The sequence below is a fragment of the Balaenoptera acutorostrata genome, chromosome 15 (assembly GCF_949987535.1).
Source record: "Balaenoptera acutorostrata chromosome 15, mBalAcu1.1, whole genome shotgun sequence".
Classification (NCBI taxonomy): Eukaryota; Metazoa; Chordata; class Mammalia; order Artiodactyla; family Balaenopteridae; genus Balaenoptera; species Balaenoptera acutorostrata.
Genome location: NC_080078.1, coordinates 8,932,232 through 8,957,494, shown reverse-complemented (window position 1 = coordinate 8,957,494; position 25,263 = coordinate 8,932,232). Strand labels below are relative to the sequence as shown.

Sequence of the window (25,263 nt, the reverse complement as noted above, 5' to 3'; positions counted from 1 at the left end):
GGAGCCATCCAAGGGCCAGTCCTGAAGACCTCTGGAATGTGCAGGGTTTAGGGCATGCCGGGCCTGCCACACAGCTGGGGAAAGGGTTTGCTGTGAAGCGGCCCCTCTATCGTGTGGAAGCAGTGCCTCTGCTGTGTCCTTGTGGGGCCGGAGGATGCTGGTGCAGGGAGTCTGTGGCTTCCGTTGCCAGTGTTCGCAGGGGGCCCAGTCCTAGTTCCAGCCGTAGGCTGCACCCAGGCGTGCCCAGGGCTGTGCAGGCACCGTGCAGGCCACGTGCCCTCTGAGTCCTGGTCCAAGGCTGCTCTGCTAGTTGCTGCAGCCCCTGGGGCGTGAGCCCCAGACCAAAGCCTTCAGGGGGCTTCCCAGCAGGCCTCAGATGGACGCTGCTGACGTCTGTCGTTCTGTCTCCCAACAGTTTCTTGATCAACATGGGAGACTCCAGTGTGGAGGCTGGCGCCACCGCATCTGACACGGCGGCTGAAGAAGTGTCCCTTTTCAGCACGACGGACGTGATCATGTTCTCCCTCATTGTGGGTCTCCTGACATACTGGTTCCTCTTCAGGAACAAGAAAGACGAAGTCCCCGAGTTCACCAAAATTCAGACCACGTAAGTGGCTCGCTCAGGATCCCTCGAGAGCACACCTCTGCCATCCCAGCAGTGCTTGGGCAGGAGCGAGCCGGCTGAGAGATGCAGGGTCTCTCGTATCGTGTCGGGCTGCGTCTTGGGTTCTGCCTTATTGATGGGCTCTGCTTTGGATCCACCTTCATAATCCCTTATGTTTACACTGCACTTCACAGTGTTCAGGGTCCTTTGATACCTGTTTCTTATTCAGGCTTCACAGGAACCATTCAGAGAAGAAGGCACCTTGCACAGACAGGTAACCTGAGGCTCAGGGCGTAAAAGGTCATCAGCGTAGGGCAAGGTGTGGGGAAGGGGCACAGAGCTTCCGTGCCCCTTCTGGGGTGCCACCCTCCCAGCCCCTCCATGTGTTCGGCAACCGCGAAACTCTCCAAACCCCATCCTTTTGGGTTTTTATGAAGGTTTTGTTATGTAGGCATAATTGATTAAATCATTGACTATTGGGGATTAATTCAGCCTCCAGGCCCTCTCCCCTCCCCGGAGGTCAGTAACCCTAAATGAAGGCAGTGACCCTGCCCTCACCGGGCTCTTGTGGGTGACGTTTATGACGTCACCTAGCACTGGTCCTGCCGCAAGGCAGCTGCTTAGTGTTTGTGTCAGCAAGTATCTCGTACCAAGCAGTACGCTGGGCGCTACAAGTATGCAAAGGTGGCCTTTACATTAAAGAGGCTAAGAAGTCAGGACATTGAAAGATACTTTTTGAAAAATGGTTTATGAAATGCTTTCACGTGCATGATCTAATCAGGGCCTCTGCGACAGCAGTGCCCACTCGGTGGTGGGGGGACGGCCTCATCGCTCATGATGGAGGGAGAGGCCAGGTAGCCGGGACACACAGGCTCTGGGGACTCCAAGAAGGAATGTCCCCTTGGCGGGATCGGGAAGGTGTGCTGCTGGAGGGGGGCCACACCCCGAGGCTTCGAGGGCTTTGTCAGCAGAGGGCCAGAGGGAAGCTGGGAGGCTGGGCAGGTGAGCAGGGTCCAGCCTGTTCCCTCGGGGCTGGACAGGCCCATTCCTGGTGTGGCAAAGTAGTTTTGCTGAAAAGATATGGCACTTGGGATAAGGGGACCAGTGTCCAGGGCCCAGTTTACAGTAGCCCTGCACTTCCTTGTCTGTAGGATGGAGGTGTGTCCCCACCCCCATCCCCAAGTGAGGCTGAGCCACGGGAGAGCGTGGGGCCGCCAGCCTCCCCGTCCCCAAGATCTCTGGCCTTGCAAGATGGACTTGAAACAAAACTCCTGGACGTGTATCGTGTGGATTCTAATTGTTTCTCTTTGCCAGGATGCTGAAGCGATATTTCCCTCTTCATAATCCTAAAATTTTAACCCTATATGTTTAAATCCCCTTCTCATCCCTTATTATATCATGTTGAATACCCCATGGCCAGGGGTTCTACGTGTACACTGTACAGGGAAACTGTTATAGTGCAGTGGTTAGGTTCTAGGCCCTGACACTGGGTAATGAAGGTTTGAGTCCTGACTCTTACCATGTATTAGCCATATGACATTTGCCCTCACTTAATCTTTTGAAGTCCGTGTCCTCAACTGTAAATTGGAGATAATAATAGAACTTACCTTATAGGGTTGTAAAAATTAAATGGCATAAACCGTCATAGAGCTCTTTGCCCAGGTCCTGAAGCCCTCCAATGGTATGTATTTATGGTGCGCGGGCTTCTCATTTTGGTGGCTTCTCTTGCTGCAGAGTACAGGCTCTAGGGTGTGTGGGCTTCAGTAGTTGTGGCACGTGGGCTCAGTAGTTGCGGCTCATGAGCTTAGTTGCTCCGTGGCACGTGGGATCTTCCCGGACCAGGGATCGAACCCGTGTCCCCTGCATTGGCAGGCGGATTCTTAACCACTGCGCCACCAGGGAAGTCCCTATTCTTATTATTAATACCATCTCCAGTCTTACAAGAGCCCTCCAAGGACACCATTATTACCCCATTTTGCAGAGGAGGAAACTGAGGCACTAGTGATTGAGGAGTTTGCCTGAGGCCACCTAACTCACAAGTAGCAGAGCTGCCTTTTGAACCCAGATCTACAAACTCCACACCCGCTGTTTTCCCCGCTTTGCCATGCTGCCTTCCGTCTCTTAAGAGGTAATTAATACCCCTATTTCAATGATGAGAAAACTGAGACTCAGAGAGGTCACTTAGCTGATACATCTGGGCCACCAGCTAGATGGTGGCCGCCACCTCCTGCTAGAAATCCCGCACTGTTGTCCCTGCCCACTTGTACTTTCAGTGAACACAGGTGGTTTTGGCCACGGCACGGTGCCTCCCTTACCCCACCAGGTCAGTGGAGGGTGATTAATGTGGGGACTGGACGCACCCAGGGTTGTACCAGGAGTTCTCACCACGACCCCCAGTGGCTTCTAGTTGGTCTTCTAAGGCCTTTTCAGGCCTTCACCACCTGGGATGGTGAGTCCAAACCTTGGGGCATGGATGTTTTTTAAAAACCAAGCCAATGGAACAATTGTGTCTGAGCAGCAAGCACAGGACACACGCCTGCAGCCCCCTGACCCTGGACTTACAGGTGCAGGGGATTCAGAAGGAGTCCCTGTGTTCACAGGTGAATCTCCCAGGCATGCTGGCCTCTGGGGCCCTCACCACCAGGCCGGATTTGGCTTCAGAACCTCAGGAGCCCAGGGAGGGCTTAGAGGGAAGGTCAGTTCTGGAAGGCCTCCTGGGTTTTTTTCATAAACGATTTACTGAAGTACATAACAGGCAAACATAAAAGTATACAAATCATAAGCACACAGTTTGATTATTTATCACAAAACGGATAGAATCATGTAAGAAACGGCCCCTCTTCCCCCTCCAATCCCACCACCCCCAGGTCACCCACTCTCCTGCCCTCTCGTGACATAGACGAGTGTTGTCTGTGTCCCGGGATGTGTAGTATTTGGCCATTCTTTCTGAGATTTCTCCATGTCGTGTGTAGTCATAGTTCTCTCGTTCTCATTGTTGCACAGTGTTCTGTTGTGGGAATAAACTGTAATTTATTCATTCCCATCATGATGGCCCTTTAGATTGCTTCCAGCCTGGGGCACTGTTACCAACAGTCCTGCAGGGAACGTCCTGGTACGTGTGGATGTGGTTCCCGTGTGGACGTAGCTCTGTTGGGTGTGTGTTGGGTGTGGAGCTGGGGGTCAGAGGGAAGGCTCATGTGCAGCTCTGTTAGATATAGCCAGTTTTCCAGCATCCAGTCCCACCCCCAGCATGTGGGGTTTCAGTTGCTGCCCATCCTCACCAACACTTATTTTTGTCAATTAAAAAATTTTAGCCATTCTAGGGAATTCCCTGGTGGTCCAGTGGTTAGGACCCCGTGCTTTCACTGTCAGGGGCCCAGGTTCGATCCCTGGTCAGGGAACTAAGATCGCACAAGCCGTGCAGTGCAGCCAAAAAAAATTTTTTTTAATTAAAATGAAATAAAATAAAATTTTAGCCATTCTAACGGGCATGTCGTGGTACCTGTTTTAACTGCATTTCTCTGATGTCCAGTAACCTTTTCATATGTTTATTGGCCACGGAGGCATCCTTTGTGAAGGTACATTCAAGACTTGGCCCATTTTTTTCCTGTCGGGCTATTGGCCTTCTTGTTGATTTGTTACAGTTCTTTATATATTCTAGATCTGAGTCCTCTGTTAGATATCTATGTATTGTCAATATCTTTCTGTAAAGTTGCCTTTTTACTCTCTTCATAGTGTCTTTTTGTGATCAGAAGTTGTTGCCTTAAACTGGCCCAGTTTGTCAACCTTTTGGTTGGCCTTCACCTTTATGGTTAATGCTCTTGTGTTCAGTTTAAGAACTCTTATCTTACGGTCATGAAGCTTTTCTTTTGTATTTTCTTCTAAAAGCTTCACTCTTGTAGTTCTTATCCTTAGATCTGCCGTCAAGCTGAAATTGATTTTGGTATCAGCAAATTGTCAAGGCGCTTCGAAAATCATTTTTTCCTGTGGTCATCCATCCACTTGACCCAGCACCATTTATTGAAAAGGGTTATTCTTTTCTCACTGCACTAAAGCATCCCTGTAGATATAAATCAGGTGACCGTATAGATGGGGGTTGATTTCTAGACTACTTGTTCTGTTGATCTGTTTTCTGTCCTTTCGCCAACACCACATGTTCTGCTTTCTATGATTTTATAGTAACTCTTGACTTGGTAACTGGTAGTCTAGGTCCTCCAGCTTTGTTCTTCTCTTTTAAGATTCTCTTGGCTTTTTTTGGGCCCTGGGCATTTCCATATAACTTCTAGAATCCGCTTGTCAAAGTCCACCAAAACAAACAGAAAAGCCTTCTGGGATTTTAGTTGAGATTGGGTGGAATCTATAAATTAATTGACATCTTCCAGTATTGAGCCTTCTAATCAGTGAACATGATTTTATCCCCCGGGGAGGTCTTTTGAATGGTTTATAATAGCAGTTAAACACTGGTTAAAGAGGAGCGGTTACGAGCAGCGCATTCTCTTAATCATAATCATTTTAGAAGTCGCTCTTTCATCTCTCCTCCCACTGGCTCCTCAGCCTTTGCTCAGCTTGTACCTCTGGGCAGAGCACCGGGGCCAGGGCAGCTCCTGATGGAAGGGAGCCCAGGGGGATGGTGGCTCCCAGAGGAGTCTGAAGCTCAGGGAACCTCTCCGTGCCCCCACGCGCTTTGTTCGTGCAGGTGATGCAACACCCCTCTGGCTGGGCGGGAGTTGGTTGCTATTTCTGTCTCCCACAATGCAGAGGGCGCATCCCTTTCCTGTCTGGGTCCCTCGCTCTGTGCAGGGCCTGTCGGAGTGAAGATACTCAGAGGAAGGCCGTTGAATTAGTAAATGCTAAACCTGCACGTGTGTCTGCCTCTAAGGCAAACTCGCTCACAGTCTGGGTGTGGCTTATGCTAAAATTTTTTAAATTTTTAAATTAGAACATTGAAAACCCTGGCAATTCCACATAAAAGTCACTTATAGCTTCCTTTGGAAAAAAAAACAAAACAAAACAGAGGACCTGACCCCATGGAGCCCACCGTGACACCTGCCAGCAGAGGCTGAGGCTGAGCAGGGCCCCCCTTCTAGATGGGGGCCCGCACCGCAGCCTGTGCCCCCCAGCCAGCCCTAGCTGTGCTCCTCCTCGGCTCTGCTCACAGCCCCCCACCCCCCTGCAGTCTGCTTCACTTGCAGCGCCTGAGTGCTTTAAAGAAAAACAAAGCTTTTTATTATGGAACACTGCAAGCAAACACCAAAGCATGGAGCATAGGAGAGGGAACTCATGCACCTGTCACCCAGTTTCAACAACTATCCGCTCCTGGCCAGTCGTGCTTCCTTCCCCTTCCCCACTGTTGCTGGATTATCTTAAAGCAAGCATATAATTTCATAATTAGCCCTATAATTCATATGAATTATTAATAAAGAAATCATATGATTTCCTAGGAAATTGGAAATATTTCCTATGAAATTATGTGGAAATATGAACTACGAGAATATTTCAGTCCTCTCAAATTCAGGGACTCCCCTTTTTAAACCTAACACAGAGCTATCCTCCCACCCCTGAAAGTTCACAGTACATCTCAGTATCATTGGATACTCAGCCGGCATTGTTTGTAGCTCCCTGAGTGACTGATGAATTTTTTTTAACCTTTTTTTTTTTTTTTTTAATTCAGGATCTAAACCCACACATTGCAATTGACTACCAAATCTTTTAAGTCTCTCTTTGGGAGGCCAGGTCTATTGAGGTATAATTTACATGCAGTAAAATTCACCTTTTTAAAGTGTACAGTTTGATGCATCCTGACAGGTGTGTGCAGTTGTGTAACCAGTGTTGCAGTCAAGATACAGGACGCTCCACACCCCAGAAAGCGCCCCCCCCCCCCCCGCCGCCCAGGTCCCATTGCAGTCGCCACCCCCCAGCCCCACCTCTGGCAACCACCGATCTGATTTTTGTCCCTGTAGTTTTGCCTTTTCCAGACTGTCGTGCAAACGGGGTTATGTCATCACAGCCTCTGGTGCCAGGCTGCTTCCCCTTAACATAATGTCAGGTCTCTCTCAGTCTGTGGGCTTCCTTCCATCCCTGTAATTCCCTCGCGGCATTTTCGTTGAAGAACCCAGATCATTTGTTTCCCAAAGTTTCCCACAGTCTAGAATTTTGCTGCCTGCATCCCACTGGGGGTTGCTTCTGAGAAGCCACAAAAGAGCTCATTTTCCACCGTGACCTTCGTTTGACGGCCTGCTCTTGCCAGAAGGGCCGGGAAAGCCAGGAGTCAAGGCTACCTGCATCATCTCTATCCATCTTTTTTTTTTTTTTTTTTTTAATGCACAAATCTCATTTATTTATTTATTTATTTATTTATTTATTTATTTATTTTTATTTATTTTTGGCTGTGTTGGGTCTTCGTTTCTGTGCAAGGGCTTTCTCTAGTTGCGGCAAGCGGGGGCCACTCTTCATCGCGGTGCGCGGGCCTCTCACTATCGCGGCCTCTCGTGTTGCAGAGCACAGGCTCCAGATGCGCAGGCTCAGTAGTTGTGGCTCACGGGCTTAGTTGCTCCACGGCATGTGGGATCTTCCCAGACCAGGGCTCGAACCCGTGTCCCCTGCATTGGCAGGCAGATTCTCAACCACTGCGCCACCAGGGAAGCCCCATCTCTATCCATCTTTATCTCCTTTTTCCACACCCAGCTCAGGGCCACTCTTTCTAGAGAGGGGTGCTTGGCTCTGCCAAGCACGATGATAGCAACACCATTGGGTTTTACAAAGAGAAGAGCTCAAGGAAAGGCCCCTGTGGCCGTGGAGGGTGGACAGTGCCCGAAGTGTCCTGAATCCGTGGAAATGGCGAGGCTGTGGGCTCAGGACATTCACGCCGCCCTGCAAGCACAGGCGTGGGTTTTCTGATGCCACCTGACCACCAAGGGACCTCTCCTGTCCCTTGATGAGATTGGGGTAGTTTTGCTCTTCCAGCCAGTGCCCGAAATCTTGAACGTGGCTTGTCTGGGAAAGTGATGCAGAGCCGAGTGTCATCAGACCTTCTGACCTCTCTGGGCATTACCAGGGCACTCGGTGCTGGTGGCTCCATCTCTGTGGGCCGGGCACCAGGGCACAGGGACATGCGGCATCCTCGGGGGCTCACACGCAGTTGGGGCACGTGAGGATGGTGCAGTGACGATGCTCGAACAGCCCAGGGCGCCACCGGGGAGGGGGCTATGTCAGGATGGAGGTGCCCCCCGAGCTGAGTCTGGGAGGCTGAGTAGGAAGCTGGGCCAGGGCTGCGTGTGCAGAAGCCCAGGGCAAGCAAAGCAGGGCCTGCTCTGGGAAGGACACGTCTTGGTAGAGCCTGGGTGTAAGTCGCCAGGGGAGTCAGGGGTCATGAAGGGAACTGAGATAGAGCAGAGGCCAGAGGATGGATCTACAGGGCCTTGGGGTTTTATCTGACCCTCGTGGGGAGCCGACGGGAGGGCTGGTGCCAGGGCAGCCCTGAGACCAGCCATTCCTGAATGCAGTTTGGAGTGGATTGGAGGAAGGTCGTCGGGAGGCGTTGGCGCTGACCAGGGCGCGCGGTACAGATGGCAAGCAGGGCACGGAGAGCAGCAGTGCCAGTGGCCCAGAGAGAGGATGTGTGCTGGGGCTTTCTAATACTTTAATTCTTGCATCCCTGTTTTACAAGAGGCAAAGCTGATTCGGGGGGAGGTGAGTAGCTTACCCAGGGCTGAGAATGAATAAGCCCCGGAGCAGGACTTCACTCCCCATGCTGTTGCCCCCACTCCTGCTAGCCCCCCGCCCCGGCCGTGTCGTCGTCGCCCCTCCCACCCCACTGTCCTTTCGGGGCCTTTGTCTGTGACTAGAGCCACGTCATCCCAATGTCAGAGGATGTGGCTTTTCCTCTGTCCTGGACAGGCTGGGTGACCCTGAGCAGTTTCTTGGGCCTCGGTCTCTGCACAGTAGCGCTAGCCCTGCCTGGCACCCAACTGGCCCAAGAGAGGGCAGGCCACCCGGGCCACGGCACGTTGTGGAGTCCCGACGGGCACGGCGGTGAATACGTGTTGAAGGCTGTGTGGGTAGGGGGTCCACCAGGGGAACAGCGGCCCCCTCGAGCCTTGGAGCACCCTAAGTGACAGGGAGGAGGCTCCCGGGAAGGGCACTGAAGTGCGAACGGCGACTGCGTGTCAGCCTCCTGACCGATGGGGTGGCTGGGCAGGTGCAGCCTCGCTCTGCACAGTGGGAGCAGATGCGAAGCCGCGGGGGCCCTGGGCCTTCACAGGCTTGGAGTTGCTGCTTCAGCCCCGAGCCTCACTCCCCTCCGCTGTCAAATGGGGTAGAATCCTTTGCCATTTCACAGGGTGGGGACAATTAAATGAAGTAAAATAAAAAGCATACAGGAGGCGCTCAGTAAGTCGTAGTTCCTATTCCCTTTTTTGTCTTTGACCAGTGGCCTCTCACACCTGCTTCAGGCTCCCACGTGTCCTCACTGGCCTCCATTGGCGCTGGTTCCCATTCTTGGCTCCGTCAGTGGAGAGAGCTGCTGTTTTTTCTTTAAGCTCCGGCGGACCACTTTGTCTTCACCAAAGGCAGCTCTTCCAGACCATTAGCTTTCTGCCACGAGGCTCCGGGCCGGCTCTGCCCCATTCCAGCCGCCTGCTCAGCTCTCGTCCCCTCTCCCGTTGTGCTGCCCTGGGGACCAGAGAACTTGTCACCACACGCTAGGCTCTGGAAGGGAGCCGTTCAAAAGCAACTGCCCTGTGCGTCGCCAAGGGCAGGGGAAAGTCTCAGAAGAAATCAATTCCGCTCTGCAGAAAATTTAAATTTCAGAATAACCCTTCTGAGCCCTGCCTGGGACTGGAAACAAAATGAATCACGCTGGGCCATCGTGGTTCATCTCTGTCCAAGTGACTCAGTGCTTTTGTCCACCCTCCCTCTCGCTTCCCCACCCGGCAGGCTGCAGTTGACTTCCGAAGCCTGAACCAGAGACACTCCTGCTCCCAATTTGGGAGCAGAGAGCCCTAATTGGAACCATTTGTGCTCCTTTCTGGAGCCGCGTGGTCTCTGGGCTCCGTGCCTGGGTCGGCTGCGGCCTCTCCTGATGGGCCGTTTGTACTTGGATGCCTTCGAAGGGGGCTCCTCACTTGCAGACGTCTCAGCAGCGAATGCGGTGCCCACCTTGCTGGGCGTTCCCCGCGCTGCGCGACAGGAGGCCGACACGTGCTGGTTCCACAGCGCACTCTGCCCCCAGGTGACTGGACCCAGCATCGTAGGCTCTGTTACCCACAGTTCTTTTGTAGGGAGGGAGGTGGGAACCAGATCTAATTCAATATGATCCTGAGGCGCCCCGGCAGCAGGCTCGCTGCGCTCCCTTTATGGGGAAACGGCCCTGCCATAGCAACCTGCACCACCGCCTTCCAGTGTCCAGAGGAGCTTTGTTCCGCCTGCACGACTTACTTTTTTTTTTTTTTTTTTTTTTTAATGGGAAAGGGGGAGGATGTGGGGAGAAAGGGCTCTGATATAAACAGTTACCAAGGAGACCCGAGCCGGGGTTGGAGAGGTTTCCTCCTTCCCTCGGTCCATACAGAAGGAGGAGGGGTGTGTGCCAGACGCAGGGGCTCACGGGAGGTTCCAGCCCAGAGTCCTGGTTCCTCCCTGCTGGAGCCGCCAGACACAGCAGCTTTCCCAGGCTGCGGGGACCGAGGCAGGCAGGGGCTCAGCAGGGCTTCCAAGAGGACCAGGGTGTCCGGGAGGATGTTCGGTGTCCACGGGCCGGTGTGCCCGCTGCCAGCACCGGCGGAGAATGGACAGAGCCCGACTCGCTAGCTGCTGGCTCCCCGCCCGTCTCCAGGAGAGCAGCACGCTGCCTTTTCCCTCCAGTCCAGAGGTGAGAGTAAGAAACCATGGGGTGCACGTACTCATCTCTGCAGGACGAGCCCATCCTGAGAAGGTCAGTTCCAGACAATGTCCGGGCAGACGGCGTGGAGGCCCGCGGGCACCCCTACTCAGTGTGGCTGGAACTTCTTCCCCGGGCAGGGATGCCCGGAGGCACGAGGAGGGCGCTGTGTAGAGTTGGCCGCAGACTCGGGGCCAGTCCCGGGGGGCTCGCCCAGGCACGGCCACCCTGGCTCCTTCGGTCCCGGTTTGCAGGCTGCATTTCTCTGCTTCCAGAGGAAGGAGTTTAGACCGGAAACCAGAAGGGCCCCCATCACCCACTCCTTGGCCTGTGAAAGATCGGGTTCCGAGTGCACATCCGGCATGAAGCTGTCAGGAGGGGTGAAGCCAGCCGAGGGCGCCCAGGTGTGGACCTGCTCGGGGCCTGGCAGCCGGGCGTCGCGGTGGGCAGCGGTGGAACCCGCCTGGTGTAACCGGTGGGAACTTGGGGAGCTGCCCCGCGCCGGGCAGTGACTAGAGGCACGGACAGTGTCTTCCCCCGCCTCCACAGGTTTCCCTTATTCCCTCAGGGGCTCTGGGCGTGATCCTCCTTTTCCCCACGGGCCGAAGCTAATGACGGGACCGGTGCTGCCTTCAGAAGTGCACGCCCTTCTCAGGAGCGCCCTTCCCCTGGGGGCGGGCGCCCTAGCACCTCCTGCCCGCCCTCCGACACCCCCAGCGAGACCCGCGTGGAGGGCCCCCCCCCAGCCCTTGCTGCCGGCCCGGAACATCTGCCCCGTGCAGCTGCATGGGCGCCCCCCGGCCCTCCTCCCCAGAGCTCAGCTCCCACCCACTGCTTGGGTCTCATCCAGGAGCCCCTCGGCTGCCGCTGCCACGGCTTTCCCTCCTGGGAGCCGCCTTCCTCTCTGAGAACAGAGCTCAGCCCTTCCGTGGGGCCTTTGCTGGGCTCTGCGGCCACAGTGCCTGCTCCCTCAGGAGCCCCGTGGCATGGCGTCCGCTCCGTCCATTAGGTCTTCGCACACCTCACCCTGTTGAAATCACAGAGTGACCCAGACAGCTTTCTTCTGCCCTCCTTATCCTCGAGAGTTAGACAAGTTCCAGGTGCTGAGCGAGACCGTGGGGTGGCTGCAGACGCCGAGATGCAGTGTTTTCCGTAGAGGAACCCGAGGCCTCAAGGGGCCCGACTTGTCCGGTCATAGGCCCATTTGGTGGCAGAACCAGAATTTGAACCCAAGTCTCTGCTCCTGGTGCGTGCCCCTCCCCTTCCTCCGTGATTCTCCTGGGCTCTTTCTCCAGCCTGGCGATGGGCCCTTGGAAGGCAGAGGCTGCCTCGCGTTTAGTCTCACGCCCTCGGCACCGCCCAGAGCACATGTCACCCGGAGATGGAGAAAGGGCAACCGGGCGCTCCCTGGGCGGTGGGGTCCCTCTGGTCCCTTTCTTCAGCAAGGCCCCAAATCTGCTCAGATGTAGCTTCTGTGGAAGCCTCTGCCCTTTGAGAAAAGAGAGCTTCTCTACTGACGTCAGACCCTCTCAGGTGGGTAGGGGGGCCTCCAAAGGCCTCCAGGCCACCTCAGCCAACCTTCTGCTGGGCAGAGACTCAGGACTGACCTCCCAAGAAGCCCATAAAACGTCATGTGCTGAGTGCCGGGCATTGTGCTGATTGCAAAGAGATACACAGATAGCTCCCCCCAGATTGTGAAACCCAGACCTCAAGTTGAGCAAGGAGAATACGCTGAGGCAAGTGCCTGGACGGAGGCCTGAAGACGTACTGAAGACGGTGACAAACAGCCTTATGCCTGAGCGGCAGGGAAAGGTGCTCTGGAGAGGAGCTTAGGCCTGGTGTCTTCAGGGATAAGCAGGAGTTGGTGGCAGAGGGTTAGAAGAAGGACACTCTAGGCCAAGGCGTGGTGGGTCCAAGGGCACGATGGAACCAGGGAACGGCGGGCTGGTCACTGTGGCCAGAGCATTTGGAAGGTAGAGGGGGGTGGATTCTGGACCGGTGGGCCCCTTTCTCTTACTTAGAATAGCTTCTCTGATGTGGGTCTCTACCCAGGGTGTAGCTACTCTAGTCATCCTCCCCAGAGCCTTCCAAATCAATCCATCTATATCCACCCACAGCGTTTCTTAAAATAGCAAGTAATTTGTATCTTCTTAGTACAAAAGCCTTACATTTTCATTGTAGCAAAGAAAAGAGTGGAGGAGTTGGGAATAGAAATTAGCGAGAAAAAGAAACAAAAAAGACTCATAATTGCTCAACCTGAGGACAGAACAGCTCTTAACACATCAGCGTCTACCCTTCTGTACCTTGCTTTTACACAAAAACGGGATTGTGTCACCTGTGTTACTTTGTAGCCTGCCTTTCCCATTTGACAGGAATGTCAGGTGATGGTCTGTGCTGTTCAGTACAGAGCGGCGTGCGTCACAAGGCACTAGGCTGTTCAGCCTCTCCCCTGTCTTCAGACGTCTGAGTGTGTATTTGAATATAAAATGTGTTTTTAATTATAAAAGTAACAGAAAACAAAAATTTGGAAAATTAGGGAAACCCTCTCACCCGTTATCCTAACGCTCCCGTGTCCTCTGTCTAAGATGCTGGTGTGTTTCTCTTCAGGCCACTTTTCTATGAACAGTTAATCATGTGCGTTCTACTTCTAAGGACACAGATTCTGCTTTTCCTAGAAGAGGGCAAGTGTGAGGGAAGATGCATTGGTTACCCTGCTGGCTTGTTTCTCGCTTGGCTTTGCGTCGTCTAAATTTCTCCCGGAGCGTCCACTGTGGCCCGTCCACACATGGAGAACTGGCAACGGTCAAGAAATTGACGAAGAAGAGTTCCATATAAGTGAATATTCCAAAACTCAAGCCTGGCCCCTTTTAGGTGTCAACTGAATGCATTTACTTTGTTTTCATTTTTTTAATTGAGGTGAAATTCACACCCCTTAAAATTCACGGCTTTCACCATTTTACAGTGTATAATTCAGTGGCTTTTAGTACAGTCATTGTGTTGTACAAGCATACCGCTACCTAATTCAAAACCTTTCATGACCCCAAAGGGAAACACTGTCACTCCCCCACCCCCTCCCCCCAGCCCCTGGCACCACAAGTCCACCTCCCGTCACTATGGATTTGCCTATTCCAGACGTTCCCTATAAACGGAAATTGCATTTAGTTTTGTACCTGCTTTTTTTCTCATGATTTTTCATCAGAAACATTTGTCTAGGTTGCTGGTATTTAACCATCAGTTTAAATTTACATCTGATCTTATGTTTAGTGGGTAATATATTCTCATGACTCAGAATTCAAAGCTACTCAGTGGTGGAATTCGTGTCATAGTGCGCCTTGCCTCCTTTCCTAATGGTGTGTCTTGGTGAGCACGCCATGTTAGTGCTCAGACAGACAGACAGACAGACAGGGTTGTAGGTTATGTTGTAGTTTAGGCTGCACACAACTAGAGGGTTAGTGAAGACGTGGCTGGGCACGGGCAGAAGTTGGACATGTGGCCAAGATGCTAGACACAAGACCCCTTTGAAGTGCAGGTTGGAGCTGGGCGTGGGAAGATGGGGCCAGGCCTGAGCGCCTCTGCTCATTCGTGCTCCTGCCCTGGCCCTGCTGAGGTTAGGGATGGGCCAGCCCGGGGATGCCGGGATAAATGGGGAGTCGGGGATGGCCTGCTCTGGGTTCCTGTGCAGCTGGGCCCTCGCTGGGTGGGAAAGGCTGGGTGGCCAGCCCCCTGCTGCCTCCCTGCTGCCCCTCGTGGGGCTGTTGCGCCGAAGGGACCTTGGGACAGAGGAGTGAGGCTGGAAGTGGCCAAGCCGGGCACCAGGCCTCACCTCCCCCTGCGGCCTACTGTGATGTTATTTAATGCTAAGACCCTGAAAATAGCATTAGTCCTGTACCTACTGACCTAGTGAAAAACCCAGCGGGGGCCTAGACATGAAACTGCTGATACCTTTATGTTTACGAAATACCTGTCTGAACAGCTTTGCAGGGGCATCCTTAAAAGAAAGCTTCACTTACATAAGTTTTTCCACGGACTCTAGACCTCTAGCTCTGACAGACATTGCTTCATGCTGTTGTGATGAGTGTGTGTGTGTGTGTGTGTGTGTGCGTGTGTGTGTGTGCGCGCGTGCATGCGCACACACACGTGCATGCTGGCACTTCACTCTGTTACACTCTACTGTGCACAGGAGGCAATGGAAAGAGCAAAGAATGTATGTCTTTCGCTCCTGGGTATGAATGCAGTCTATGGGGCGTGCACCAGAGAGTGAATTGCGGGGCTGTAGAGTCACAGGAGGTACTGCCAAGCCGCGTTCCAAAGTCGCCGCGCCATATCGCCCTCTCCCAGCTGCGTGTGGGAATTCCCATCGCTGCACAACCTCACCTGTCTGAGATCTTGTCTGTCTTTTCAGTTTTAGCCATTCTTACTGGGTGTATGATAGATCTCACTGTGGTTTTAACTTCCTTTTCTCCGGTATCTAATAACGTCGAGCACCCTTCCCTATGTTCTTTGGCTGTTTAGATGCTCTCTTTAAGAAGGTACCCGTTCAAGCCTTTTGACAATATTTCTGTCGCAGTATGTGTCTTTTCTGATTGATTTGTAGGGATTTCTTATATTCTCAACCCTAGTCCTCGTCAGTCAGGTACGTGTGCATTGCAGACACCTTCTCCCGTGCTGGGGCTTGCCTTTCATTCCCTTAATGGTGTCATTTTAAACAGAAACAGCGGTATTTTAGTGTTCAGATTTGTCGCTTGGTTCAGACCGGCCATATTTCAAACATCCTAAATATTTACCATCCAGAGGTAAATCACCTTGCTGTCTTAGGCTGAGAGTCCCTGGGGAGGCTCACTGGGTTGCTTTAGGTGGCTCTGCAGGCCTGGGGCAAGGACAGAGAGAAGGAAAAGGACCAGAAGAGAGGGAGGGGCAGGAGGCCAGAGCTAGGAGGTGGAGAGTGGACGGGCATGCGGGGCAGTGGTGCCGCTCTCTGGAGGGGATGGGGTCCAGTTCAGGGCTTTAGAAGGTGACAGGATCACAGAGAGGGGAGCAGGTAAAAGTGGTCCCAGGGTAGGGGAGGACTGGGGGGTGGGGGGGGGCGTGTCTTGGGAATCCCAAGGGACTTGCTATTCAAGTGGGGCCTTGGTGGGGAACAGGGGTCTGTCGGGTGAGGAACTGGAGTGAGGACGCTCTGGGCGGAGACAGTGGTGTTGACAGAATTCTAAGGACCATCACGGAGGGCTGGTGTGTGGAGGGGAGTGGCAGGCGAGGCTGGGACAGGTTCCGAAGGGACTTGTGCACCCCTGGTCCTGTGGGTCATGGGAGCCATGGAAGGTTTCAGAGCGCAGCAGTAGCACGGTCAGAATCTTATTTGGGAAACTCCTGGTTGCCTTGAGGTGGGGACCATTGGCTGTGGATGGTGAGCGGCCGGGGAGTGAGCTTGACCCTTCGTTCTCGTGTTCTCATGTACCCGGGTGGGTCAGCCCTGGCCCTGCGAGGCGTTGGATTTGGACTTAGCAAGCCCCGGAGCCTGGGTCCTGCCTCTTCCAGCCCCGGCACTGGACCAGAGGCGGCTGCTGGCGGGGGCACCACGGAGTGGAGCAGTCGGAGCTGGAAATGCCCCTCGCTGCTGCCATGTGCCTCCCGTGCCCATCAGACACTTTTATTTTTCAGGACCTCCTCTGTCAAAGACAGCAGCTTCGTGGAAAAGATGAAGAAGACGGTGAGTTTCCTCTTCGTGCTCGGCCCTGGTGGGTGTGCGGGGGCATCCAGAAGGCCAGCTTCACTGGACGGGAGGAGAAGCGGGCGGGAACCCGGCTCAGCTCCCTGTGTGTGTACTTTCTGGGCTAACCAGAGCCTCGAGGCTGCTCTGCTGTTGCTGGGACAGTTTACTCTGCTTTTTGAATGTTTACTTCTTGAACAAACCAAACTGTAAGAACAGACCCTCCCTCTGACTCAGATGCCGCCCTGTCTCCTCCCTCCCAGACCAGGCTGTGTCCATGAGCATATGTAAACCTCACATAGCTGTGGTCCTAGCACAGCTACAATTTTATGTGTTTGTTTCTTGTTTATTTAAGTGTTGAATTTTATGACCAGGTACTTCATTCACACGGTGAAAATCCAAAACAAACTATTTAGTGGAAAGCTTCTCTCCTAGCCCTGTCACCCATCACTGTCCTTAGTATTTTATAGATCCTTCTAGAGCTTCTTTATGCACATATAATAAAAACAAATACAGACTTTTATACTTTTTAAACACAAAAGGTGGCATATTACATACACTGCTATAGACCTTCATTTTTTTCCCACTTAATGATATGTCTTGGAGCTCTTTTCACAACAATTCAAAGATACCTCCCGCATTCTTTATTATAGTTGTGTGATGATTCCATGTGTGGCCACAAGTACTATAATTTGTTTTAACACTGCCTTGTTGATGGGCGCTTGGAATATTTCTAATCTTTAGCTCTTACAGACAGTGCTGCTGTGACTGTGTAGGTCAGTTTGCATATTTGCAAATACAGTAAAATCCCAGAAGTGGAATTTTTGGATCAAAAGATATATGCATTTGTGATAGAAACTGCCAGATTGTGCCCCACCCCCGTAGAGGTCACGCCACGGAACCGTCACTAACAGTGTGAGAACACCTGTTCCCCACAGCTTTGCCGACAGAGTCTACTATCAAAGTTTGGGATTTTGCCAGTTTTCTAGGTTACAAAAAAGATATTTCTGTGGAGTTCTAATTTGCATTTTTCCTATGAATGAGTTTAAGCGAATTTTCATGTTATGCTGGCATTTCTTTTTTCTTTTTTTACAGATTCTCTGTTCAAATCTTTTGCCCACTTTTCTGTTGGGATTGATCTTTCTCAAGGAACTCCTTAAACTTATTAGGGTGATTAACCCCTCATCTGTGATATGAGTTAAAAATATTTTTCCCAGCTAACAGTTTGTGTATCATTCGGCTTACTGTGTGTTTGCTTGTTCGTTTTGCCATGTTAAAGTTCCTTAGTCCATTTAACTATTCTGTGACTTCTGGACTTCGAGTCATCATTTGAAAGGCTTCCCCACTCTAAAGAGATAAAGGAATTCTTCCATATTTTTTTCTAGTATTTTTATGATTTTGTTTTCCATATTTAAAATTCAGTCTGTTGGGAATTTATCCTGGTGTAAGATGTAAGGTATGGGTCCAACAATTTTTTACACAGCTGTCTAAATTCCATGTAATAAAGTCCATCTTTTCCCCACTAGTTTTATCATAAATGTAATTCCCATGGGTATTTGAGTGGAGTTCTGTATTTTCCTGTTCTGGTACTTTGATCTAGCTGTGTATAAACAATATCATACTGTTTAATTATTTTAACGTTGTATAAGTATTATAACTTGTTTTAATATCTGTAGCACTAGGCACTTCCTCCCTCTCCCCCATCACTCTTATTTTTCAGTTTTCCTGGCTGTTACTTCATACATATTCATTTATTTTAGGTAACAGTTTTATTGAGATATAATTCATTTTCCATACAGTTCTCCAATTTAAAGTTTACACATCAGTGATTTTTAGTATATTCCCAGTTGCACAAACTATCACCACAATCCATTTTGACATTTTCATCATCCCCAAAAGAAACCCTATGCCCATTATTAGTCACTCCCCATTCCCCCACCCTGAGCCCTAAGCAACTATTCATCTTTTTGTCTCTGTAGAGTTGCCTATTCTGGACACTTCATGTAAGTGGAATCATACAGTATATGGCCTTTTGTGGCATCTGTCACTTAGCGTAATGTCTTCAAGGTTCATCCATGCTGTAGCATGTGTCAGCACTTCATTCCTTTTTATTGCCAAACGATGTTCCAGTGGATGGATTCGCACTTATTTTTCCACAGGATTTTTAGGATCAAATTGTTGATGGAAAAAGAGCTGTTCAAGTTTTTATTAGGATTGTGTTACATTTCTGTATTGATAGAGGGAGAACTGACATCTTGTACGCTGAGTCTTCCTGTGCAAAATCAGAGTGCCTTTCCATTTGGTTGAGTCCTTTATCACTCGGTAGCTTCTCACATGTTTCTTGTATGGCTTATTTCTAGGTACTTTATATATTTTGATGCTACCATAAATATTTAGCTACTGTTTTATATCCTGTTTTGCTCCCTTGACATCATAAGCATTATTTTAAAATACCTTTTTAAATGATTTTTAAATGATTTGTAGAAAATTCAGGCAATGTAAAAGGTATGAGAACACTTTACAGCAATTGTAGTCCCTCCGTTTTATTTTGTCATTTGTACCTGTCAGTTAGGGCTCTGTGCCAGGCCAGAGACCCCTCTAGGCATTTTGGGCACTGGGAGGCTGCCGCAGAGAAACCTCATGTCTACAGAAAGGGACCGGGGAGGTGGCCTGTGCCTTGCTTCCACCTTCCAGATCTTGCAAAGCACATCCAGTTGGCTGGACCTAATTTGCTGCAACCCTGGCTGCAGGGAGTCTGGGGGATGGAGTTCCAGCTTTCCCAGAGCTGCTGCCGTGGGCACAGTAGGAGGGTGGGATGAAGAGCCTGTGAGTCAGTCTATATGGTACCTTTCCCCATTGTCTAGATTTTTATAAAGCATATGCGTTACTTTTGTAAACATCCAGAAAAACTCACCCATGATTCCCCATTTAGAGACTCTTGGTTTATTTCATGCCATTCTTTTTCCCTGTGCATTTATATGTATAAACACACACATATATGTGGAGTGGGTATGTAACAAAATTGGATTATGCTATACATAGTCTTTGATCACTTTTTTTTTTTTTTTTTTACTGAATGTCATCTCTGCATTTTTACACATGTCCTTTAAAAATCTGCCCACAGTGTGACTTTGAGCAGCTTGTGTGTGTAGGATTATCTTGATGGCTCCAGCTGAAGTCAGCTAGGTGGCCTCTGACCCCATGCGCTGCAGTGGCTGTGGCAGTGAGATGCTAGCCCCAGAGCGACTTAGAAAGGACCTGAAGGAGGCAGGAAAGAGCGTGCCCTTGAGGGACGTGCCTGCCCCTGTGGTCACCTAGAGCCTCCAGTGAAGCCTGTGGCCCTTGGCCCCCCACTGATCCCGCGTGTCTGGCCGTCCCTAGGGCAGGAACATCGTCGTGTTCTACGGCTCCCAGACGGGGACTGCCGAGGAGTTTGCCAACCGCTTGTCCAAGGACGCCCATCGCTACGGGATGCGGGGCATGGCGGCAGACCCAGAGGAGTATGACCTGGTGAGCTCTCGCCGCGCCCTGCCCCCTTCCTCCCATGCAGCGTAGTCCAGGGCGTTAAGGAAGTCGCGTCTGGATCGTGGAGACGCTTAAAGGGCTGAGTTAGCCAAAGGGACAGACAGGAACAGGCGTCTCTTGTCATCTGTTCCAGCAGGCAGGTGGCCCCAGTTGTAAGGACATTAAGAACACCTGGCCCAGGTGAGCGCATACGCGCACTCAGCAGCGCGCACGCTCAGCCTTCCAAGCCCTCCACACTGCAGGCTTTGCAAGTGCTGGGCAGGTGCCAGCAGAAGGGACTCGGGCACCTAGTGGATGGGTTGTGGCTTAAAAGATGAAAGGGTCTCAGCAAATCAGGAGAGGAACCGTTTCTCATCTCCCCTCAACCCCCACCCGAGAACTGCAGTTCCAGGGGAGCTGGACCAAGGAGTCGGGGGGTCTGGGCTCTAGTGCCACTCTGCCCTGACTGCCCGTGTGACCCTGAGCGAGCGCCCACCGAGGGCCTTCCTTGACTCGTCTACAGAGAGGCGGTGAGGGTGTTGGGTGAGCCATCTCCAGGAACCCTTCAGCTGGGCTTTGAAATGAGGCTGTAAAGCCTCAGCTTTACACATGCTCGCATGTGTGGGCTTGGGGAGGGCCCAAGAGAGCCCAGGAATTGAGGGAAGGGCCCCCATCTGGAGCTGCAGGATCCCCGCCTTCTCCTGTCAGCCATCCTTGGCACAGGGCTCCTCCGGGCCAACACAGGACTGTCTGCAGGACACGGTCCCCACTTCCTGGCCCCAGCTGCACCCAGCCTGCCTCTGAGGGCGATGGGGACCCGCTCACCTTGCTATCCCTCCTCCGCGCATCGGCTCTTTCGCCAGTCGTGGCTCTCCAAGGGCAGGAAACTTCCAGCAGTCTGCTTGCCTGTTTCTGAGACAGCCAGGCCAGCGGCCGCAGGTGGACTCAGTGGGCAGGGAAGGGGGAGTGGTCCTTAGGCACCCAGGAGGGGCAGGGCTGGCAGGGAGCAGGCAGTCCTGGGAAGATGCCCCAGGGAGTTGCCTTCCTGCTTCTCCCCTGAAGGGTCATTGCAAGACATCAGGGTGGGGGAGGCAGTGTCGGGCTCTTACTGCTCCAACAACATGATAAATGAACTTTCCCTTAGAACCACTCTCTTCTGAGGGCCAGCTGCTTCCCACATGTGCCACTCTGTCTCCCAAACCAAACCATCCCCCACCTACTCCACGCCCCTGCCTTCGGTCTTGGGGACGAGCACCACTACCCATCTGTCTTAGGACCTGGGTTTCGAGTTGGCGGACAGTTGGTTAGGAATTAGCGCGAGCCCAGGTCCTGCTGTGCCCCAGGGACTTTGTGGGATGATGAGGTTCTCCGGAGGTGGCCCAGGGCACCATGTTCCAAGTGCCAGCCCGTGGCCTGGAACCCAGCATACTTCTCTCAACACCCCAGGCCCTCACCTGTGCTCTTCTGGGCCTGCTGTTCCCTTTGCTCTTGAAATGCACCCCGTCCACTTGAACCCTGGACTCGCCCATCTGCACCCCTGCTGGGAGCAGGCTTAGTCTTGGTTGCTGGGCCTGGCCCTGCCTTTGTCTCCCCAGGGCGACCTGAGCAGCCTGTCAGAGATTGAGAACGCCCTGGCAGTGTTCTGCATGGCCACCTACGGCGAGGGGGACCCCACTGACAATGCCCAGGACTTCTACGACTGGCTCCAGGAGACGGACGTGGACCTCTCTGGGGTCAAGTACGCGGTGAGTCACCCGTGTGGGCTCATGCAACCTCCAGAACCCCGTGTCAAAGAGGAACTCCTCCAGTTCTCACCTCGTTTGATCAGCTAGGGCAGGCCCAGGCGCCAGGACAGGGGCTTCGAGCCGAGGGCCTGGTAGGGAGCTCGTGGCAGGGAATCCCAGGAAGGCTGCTCATGGGGCGACCCTGTCTTCCACCCGGGCCTGGCTCAAGAGCTCCCCCTCCCATGCCCCAGCCCCACTTTGCTCGGGAGCATTTGCTACTGGAGACTGAAGGCAAGAAAAGAGCAGTGGGCTGACCAAGATTCTGCTGGGCAAGGAGAATCTTGAATGGGCGGGGTGAAACCCCCCTGCTGCCGCCAGGGTCAAGGCCGAGGTGGTTGAGGAGGGGCCTGGACTGCAGGTCACCAAAACAAAGCCACCTCTGGGGCCTCACAGTGCAAGGGGTCTGGCAGGGACCGCTGACCACTGGCCCCTCATCCACACAGGTGTTTGGCCTTGGGAACAAGACCTATGAGCACTTCAACGCCATGGGCAAGTATGTGGACAAGCGGCTGGAGCAGCTCGGGGCCCAGCGGATCTTTGATCTGGGGCTGGGCGACGACGACGGGAAGTGAGTGACCCCTCCAGGGCCCACGCCCTTGCAACCCACCCCCCCCTCCACCCCGGCTGTCGTGTGTCAGGAGCCACAGGTTAGGGCTGGCCAGGGCACAGGAGGGGAGGACAGAGCCATGATGTCAGCGCAACTCCGTGACCCGCCTCACCACGGGGGAGGGAAGGCCAACCCCCCCATCGCCAGTCCCCACCTTCTTTGCTCACCCACACCCTCCCGGCTCACCCGGCTCAGATGGGGCCTCCCGTGGTTACTGCAGACCCTCTGGACGCTTCCTGACGCCCTGGGTTACATCACTGGGCGGGCTGGCGTGAAATGAACCCTCCAGCTCGGAGGGGTGATGGGACAGAGTCCGAGCTCTGCCGGCAGCCCCATCTGGAGCCTGGCTCATCCCCTCTCGTCCCCAGCCTGGAGGAGGACTTCATCACGTGGCGAGAGCAGTTCTGGCCGGCCGTGTGCGAGCACTTAGGGGTGGAAGCCACTGGAGACGAGTCCAGGTGAGTGTGCGCAGGTGGGCCGGGGCCTTGGGTGCTGCCTGCTGATGGGGGGACTGGCCTGGCGGGTGTGGTGGCGCTGGAGGAGGCTCCATCAGGGTGCGGGAGGGGCGCGGGCCCAAGCACTTGGGCTGTGCCTGCAGGTGACGGTCAGGGCGGGATTCCTGGCCTCCTCTGGGCAGAGCCTCAGGCCCGCCCTCCGAGTGCCGTGCTGGCCCCTCCTGCCTCCCACGCTCGCGCATCTCCTTCCTCGTGGGTCACGTCTGGCCCCGCAGCCCTCGCTGCACGTCCCATCGCCTCACAGCCTCACTCCCTCCTTGGGGACCCGGCCCCCTCCCGGCCCCCGGCCTCACCCTGTGTCTCCCTTTTGCAGCATTCGCCAGTATGAGCTTGTAGTCCACACAGACATAGACGCGGCCAAGGTGTACGTGGGCGAAATGGGCCGCCTGAAGAGCTACGAGAACCAGAAACCGTGAGTAGAGAGCATGGCTGGGGCCGGACAGCTGGCCGTCCCGTGCGTCCCCGCAGGGCCTGTCCTCCCAGGCCCCGTCCTGTGGGGCTTCCTTACCCCCACATCCAGGAGTGGGCCTGGGTGAGGGCACCTACGTTTCCATCTCCACCGCACAGGAGGGGGTGAGGCCTGGAGCAGAGAGAGATGGGAGGCTGCTCTGAGCCCGGGGCCCTGGGGACCCCTCCCCTCCGCTCCCAGCAGTCCCTCCGCCCAGGGCGTGGCCTCGGGGGGACTGGCCCTTGCTCAGCTTGTACTTCATTTGCCCTGTAGATACCCTGGGGAGGGGGGTACCCACCAGTTCCTGGACCAGGACGGTGAGTTCAGCTCTGGGTCAAGGTGGAACTTGGGCAAAAGGGCTCGCGTCCTTAAAATCTGCCTCAATGTCTGGACGTTTTGTCCAGAAACATAGTGTTCCTCTCTGGGGTCCCTGACTTGCCCGTGGGTGCCACCCAGAATCCTGCTGGAGCCTCCCAGGAAAGACCTCCTAGAACCACCAGGCTTTGCGACCAGCAGCCCTGCTGCAGCTGTAGCCGGAAAGCCCGACATTTCAGTGACTTCACAGAGTGAAAGCGTCTCTCCTGTTCACGTACAGTCCTGGGCACCTGGGCGGAGGGGGCTTTGCTCCACGCCGTCACTCGGAACCCAGGCCCCTTCCGTCTTGGGGAGCCACCTTCAAGGGCCTGGCCCTCCTTGTGCTCTGCTCACCAACGTGTACAGAGTGTGGAGGGTCCCCCAGGTTTTTAGGGACCAGCCTCAGTTTCCATGTCTGTAAATGGCGACACTGATAACCTAGCTCTACCCCCTTGCGGGGTGCCGGGAGCACCGCTGTGGATTAGGCTGGGAAAGCCCATTACCTAATTGAAGAGGTTTCCTCGTGACCCTTGGAGGCCAGCTCTGATGTTTCCTGTGTCCTGTGTGGCCAGAAGTGTCGCTTGGGGTGGGAAGATTCAGACTGAAGGCCTGGCCAGTCACTGAGCTGCTCTCCCCACCCAGCCCCTTCGACGCCAAGAACCCCTTCTTGGCTGTCGTCACCACCAACCGGAAGCTGAACCAGGGAACTGAGCGACACCTCATGCACCTGGAATTAGACATCTCAGACTCCAAAATCAGGTATCAGCTGCTGCCACCCCCCACCCCCTCAAACCTTTCACTCAGGCCTCCTGTTTGGGTGCAGAGCTGTCTTCCACCCTCCTGAGCCTCGCATCTACCCCAGGTATGAATCTGGGGACCACGTGGCTGTTTACCCGGCCAACGACTCTGCCCTGGTCAACCAGCTCGGCGAGATCCTGGGTGCCGACCTGGACGTTATCATGTCCCTGAACAATCTTGACGGTGAGTCCTGGGATCCAGGCCTCCGTACCTACCTGGGCCTGAGGTGGCTGGTGGGAATGGGCCCCTTGGCAAGGTCCATAGGTTGAGCTTCTGCTTAGGGCTAAAGCCTGGTGCCCTAGAAGCCCTCATAACCAAGACCCCAGTTACAGGTTGTAGAACAAACTCGGGGTCAGGGGAAAAGGTAGCTGCAGGGGCTGGCGCTCTCCCTTCTGGGGTTCCCCCATCCCCTCACTGCCATACTCCCTTGAGGGAGAGTGGGTGCCTGGAGACAGAGCCAGCCCCGTGTCCTACAGGGAAGAGAGCCACAACTGGCCACTGAAGGCCCTCTCTGGCTCCAGGGTCTCCTCACCTGTGAACCCAGGGATCCGAGTCAACAATCCTGACGGCCTTCCAGGTCCATTCAGGGTGCTCAGAGTGCAAGGGGCACTACCGTGGGGCAGGGCTGCCCAGCCTGTGAATGCCCCCAGTGCCCCCACTGTCCACTGACCTGGGGCCCAGCTTGGCCTGGCCCTGCCCCGCTCACTCTTGTCCTCAGTGACCTGAGCCTGGGCTGCTCCTTCTCAGCAGCTCGAGTCAGCCTTGAGAGGAGCTGCGTGAAAGGGGGCTGATTTCTATCAGAATTCATCGTGCCGGCAGTGGACGCATGGGAGTGCACGCCTGGGCCTTTCTTGCACTGGGGGGCACGGCTCTTGCGCCATCCGAGGCAGGACCTTGCTGGGGGTCAGGAGGGGTGTTGGTGCTCACTCTCCCCCAGGAGACTCCGGGCCCCTGTGAAGAGCCGTTCACTGCCAAGAGCTGCTTAGAGAGAGGGCTGCGGAGGCTCAGAACCAGAGGCACAAGTGGGGCTGCAGAGGAAGTGCCGCACCTGCCCCTGTCGTGCAAGGC

At 53.9% G+C, this 25,263-nt stretch overlaps 1 protein-coding gene across 4 annotated transcripts in view; it reads left to right on the top strand.

The window, feature by feature from the left end:
* LOC103007702 (NADPH--cytochrome P450 reductase) overlaps positions 1-25,263 on the top strand; it is a 72,047-nt gene that overhangs the window by 43,751 nt on the left and 3,033 nt on the right. For all 4 annotated transcript variants that reach the window (XM_007186561.2, XM_028167541.2, XM_007186562.2 and 1 more), the window contains exons 2-10: positions 416-607; positions 16,137-16,185; positions 19,567-19,695; positions 21,285-21,434; positions 21,917-22,041; positions 22,449-22,538; positions 22,909-23,007; positions 24,040-24,156; positions 24,260-24,378. In XM_007186561.2, coding sequence (XP_007186623.2) covers positions 429-607; positions 16,137-16,185; positions 19,567-19,695; positions 21,285-21,434; positions 21,917-22,041; positions 22,449-22,538; positions 22,909-23,007; positions 24,040-24,156; positions 24,260-24,378 — 1,057 coding nt within the window. In that variant the 5' untranslated portion in view covers positions 416-428. The remainder of the gene's footprint in view (positions 1-415; positions 608-16,136; positions 16,186-19,566; positions 19,696-21,284; positions 21,435-21,916; positions 22,042-22,448; positions 22,539-22,908; positions 23,008-24,039; positions 24,157-24,259; positions 24,379-25,263) is intronic.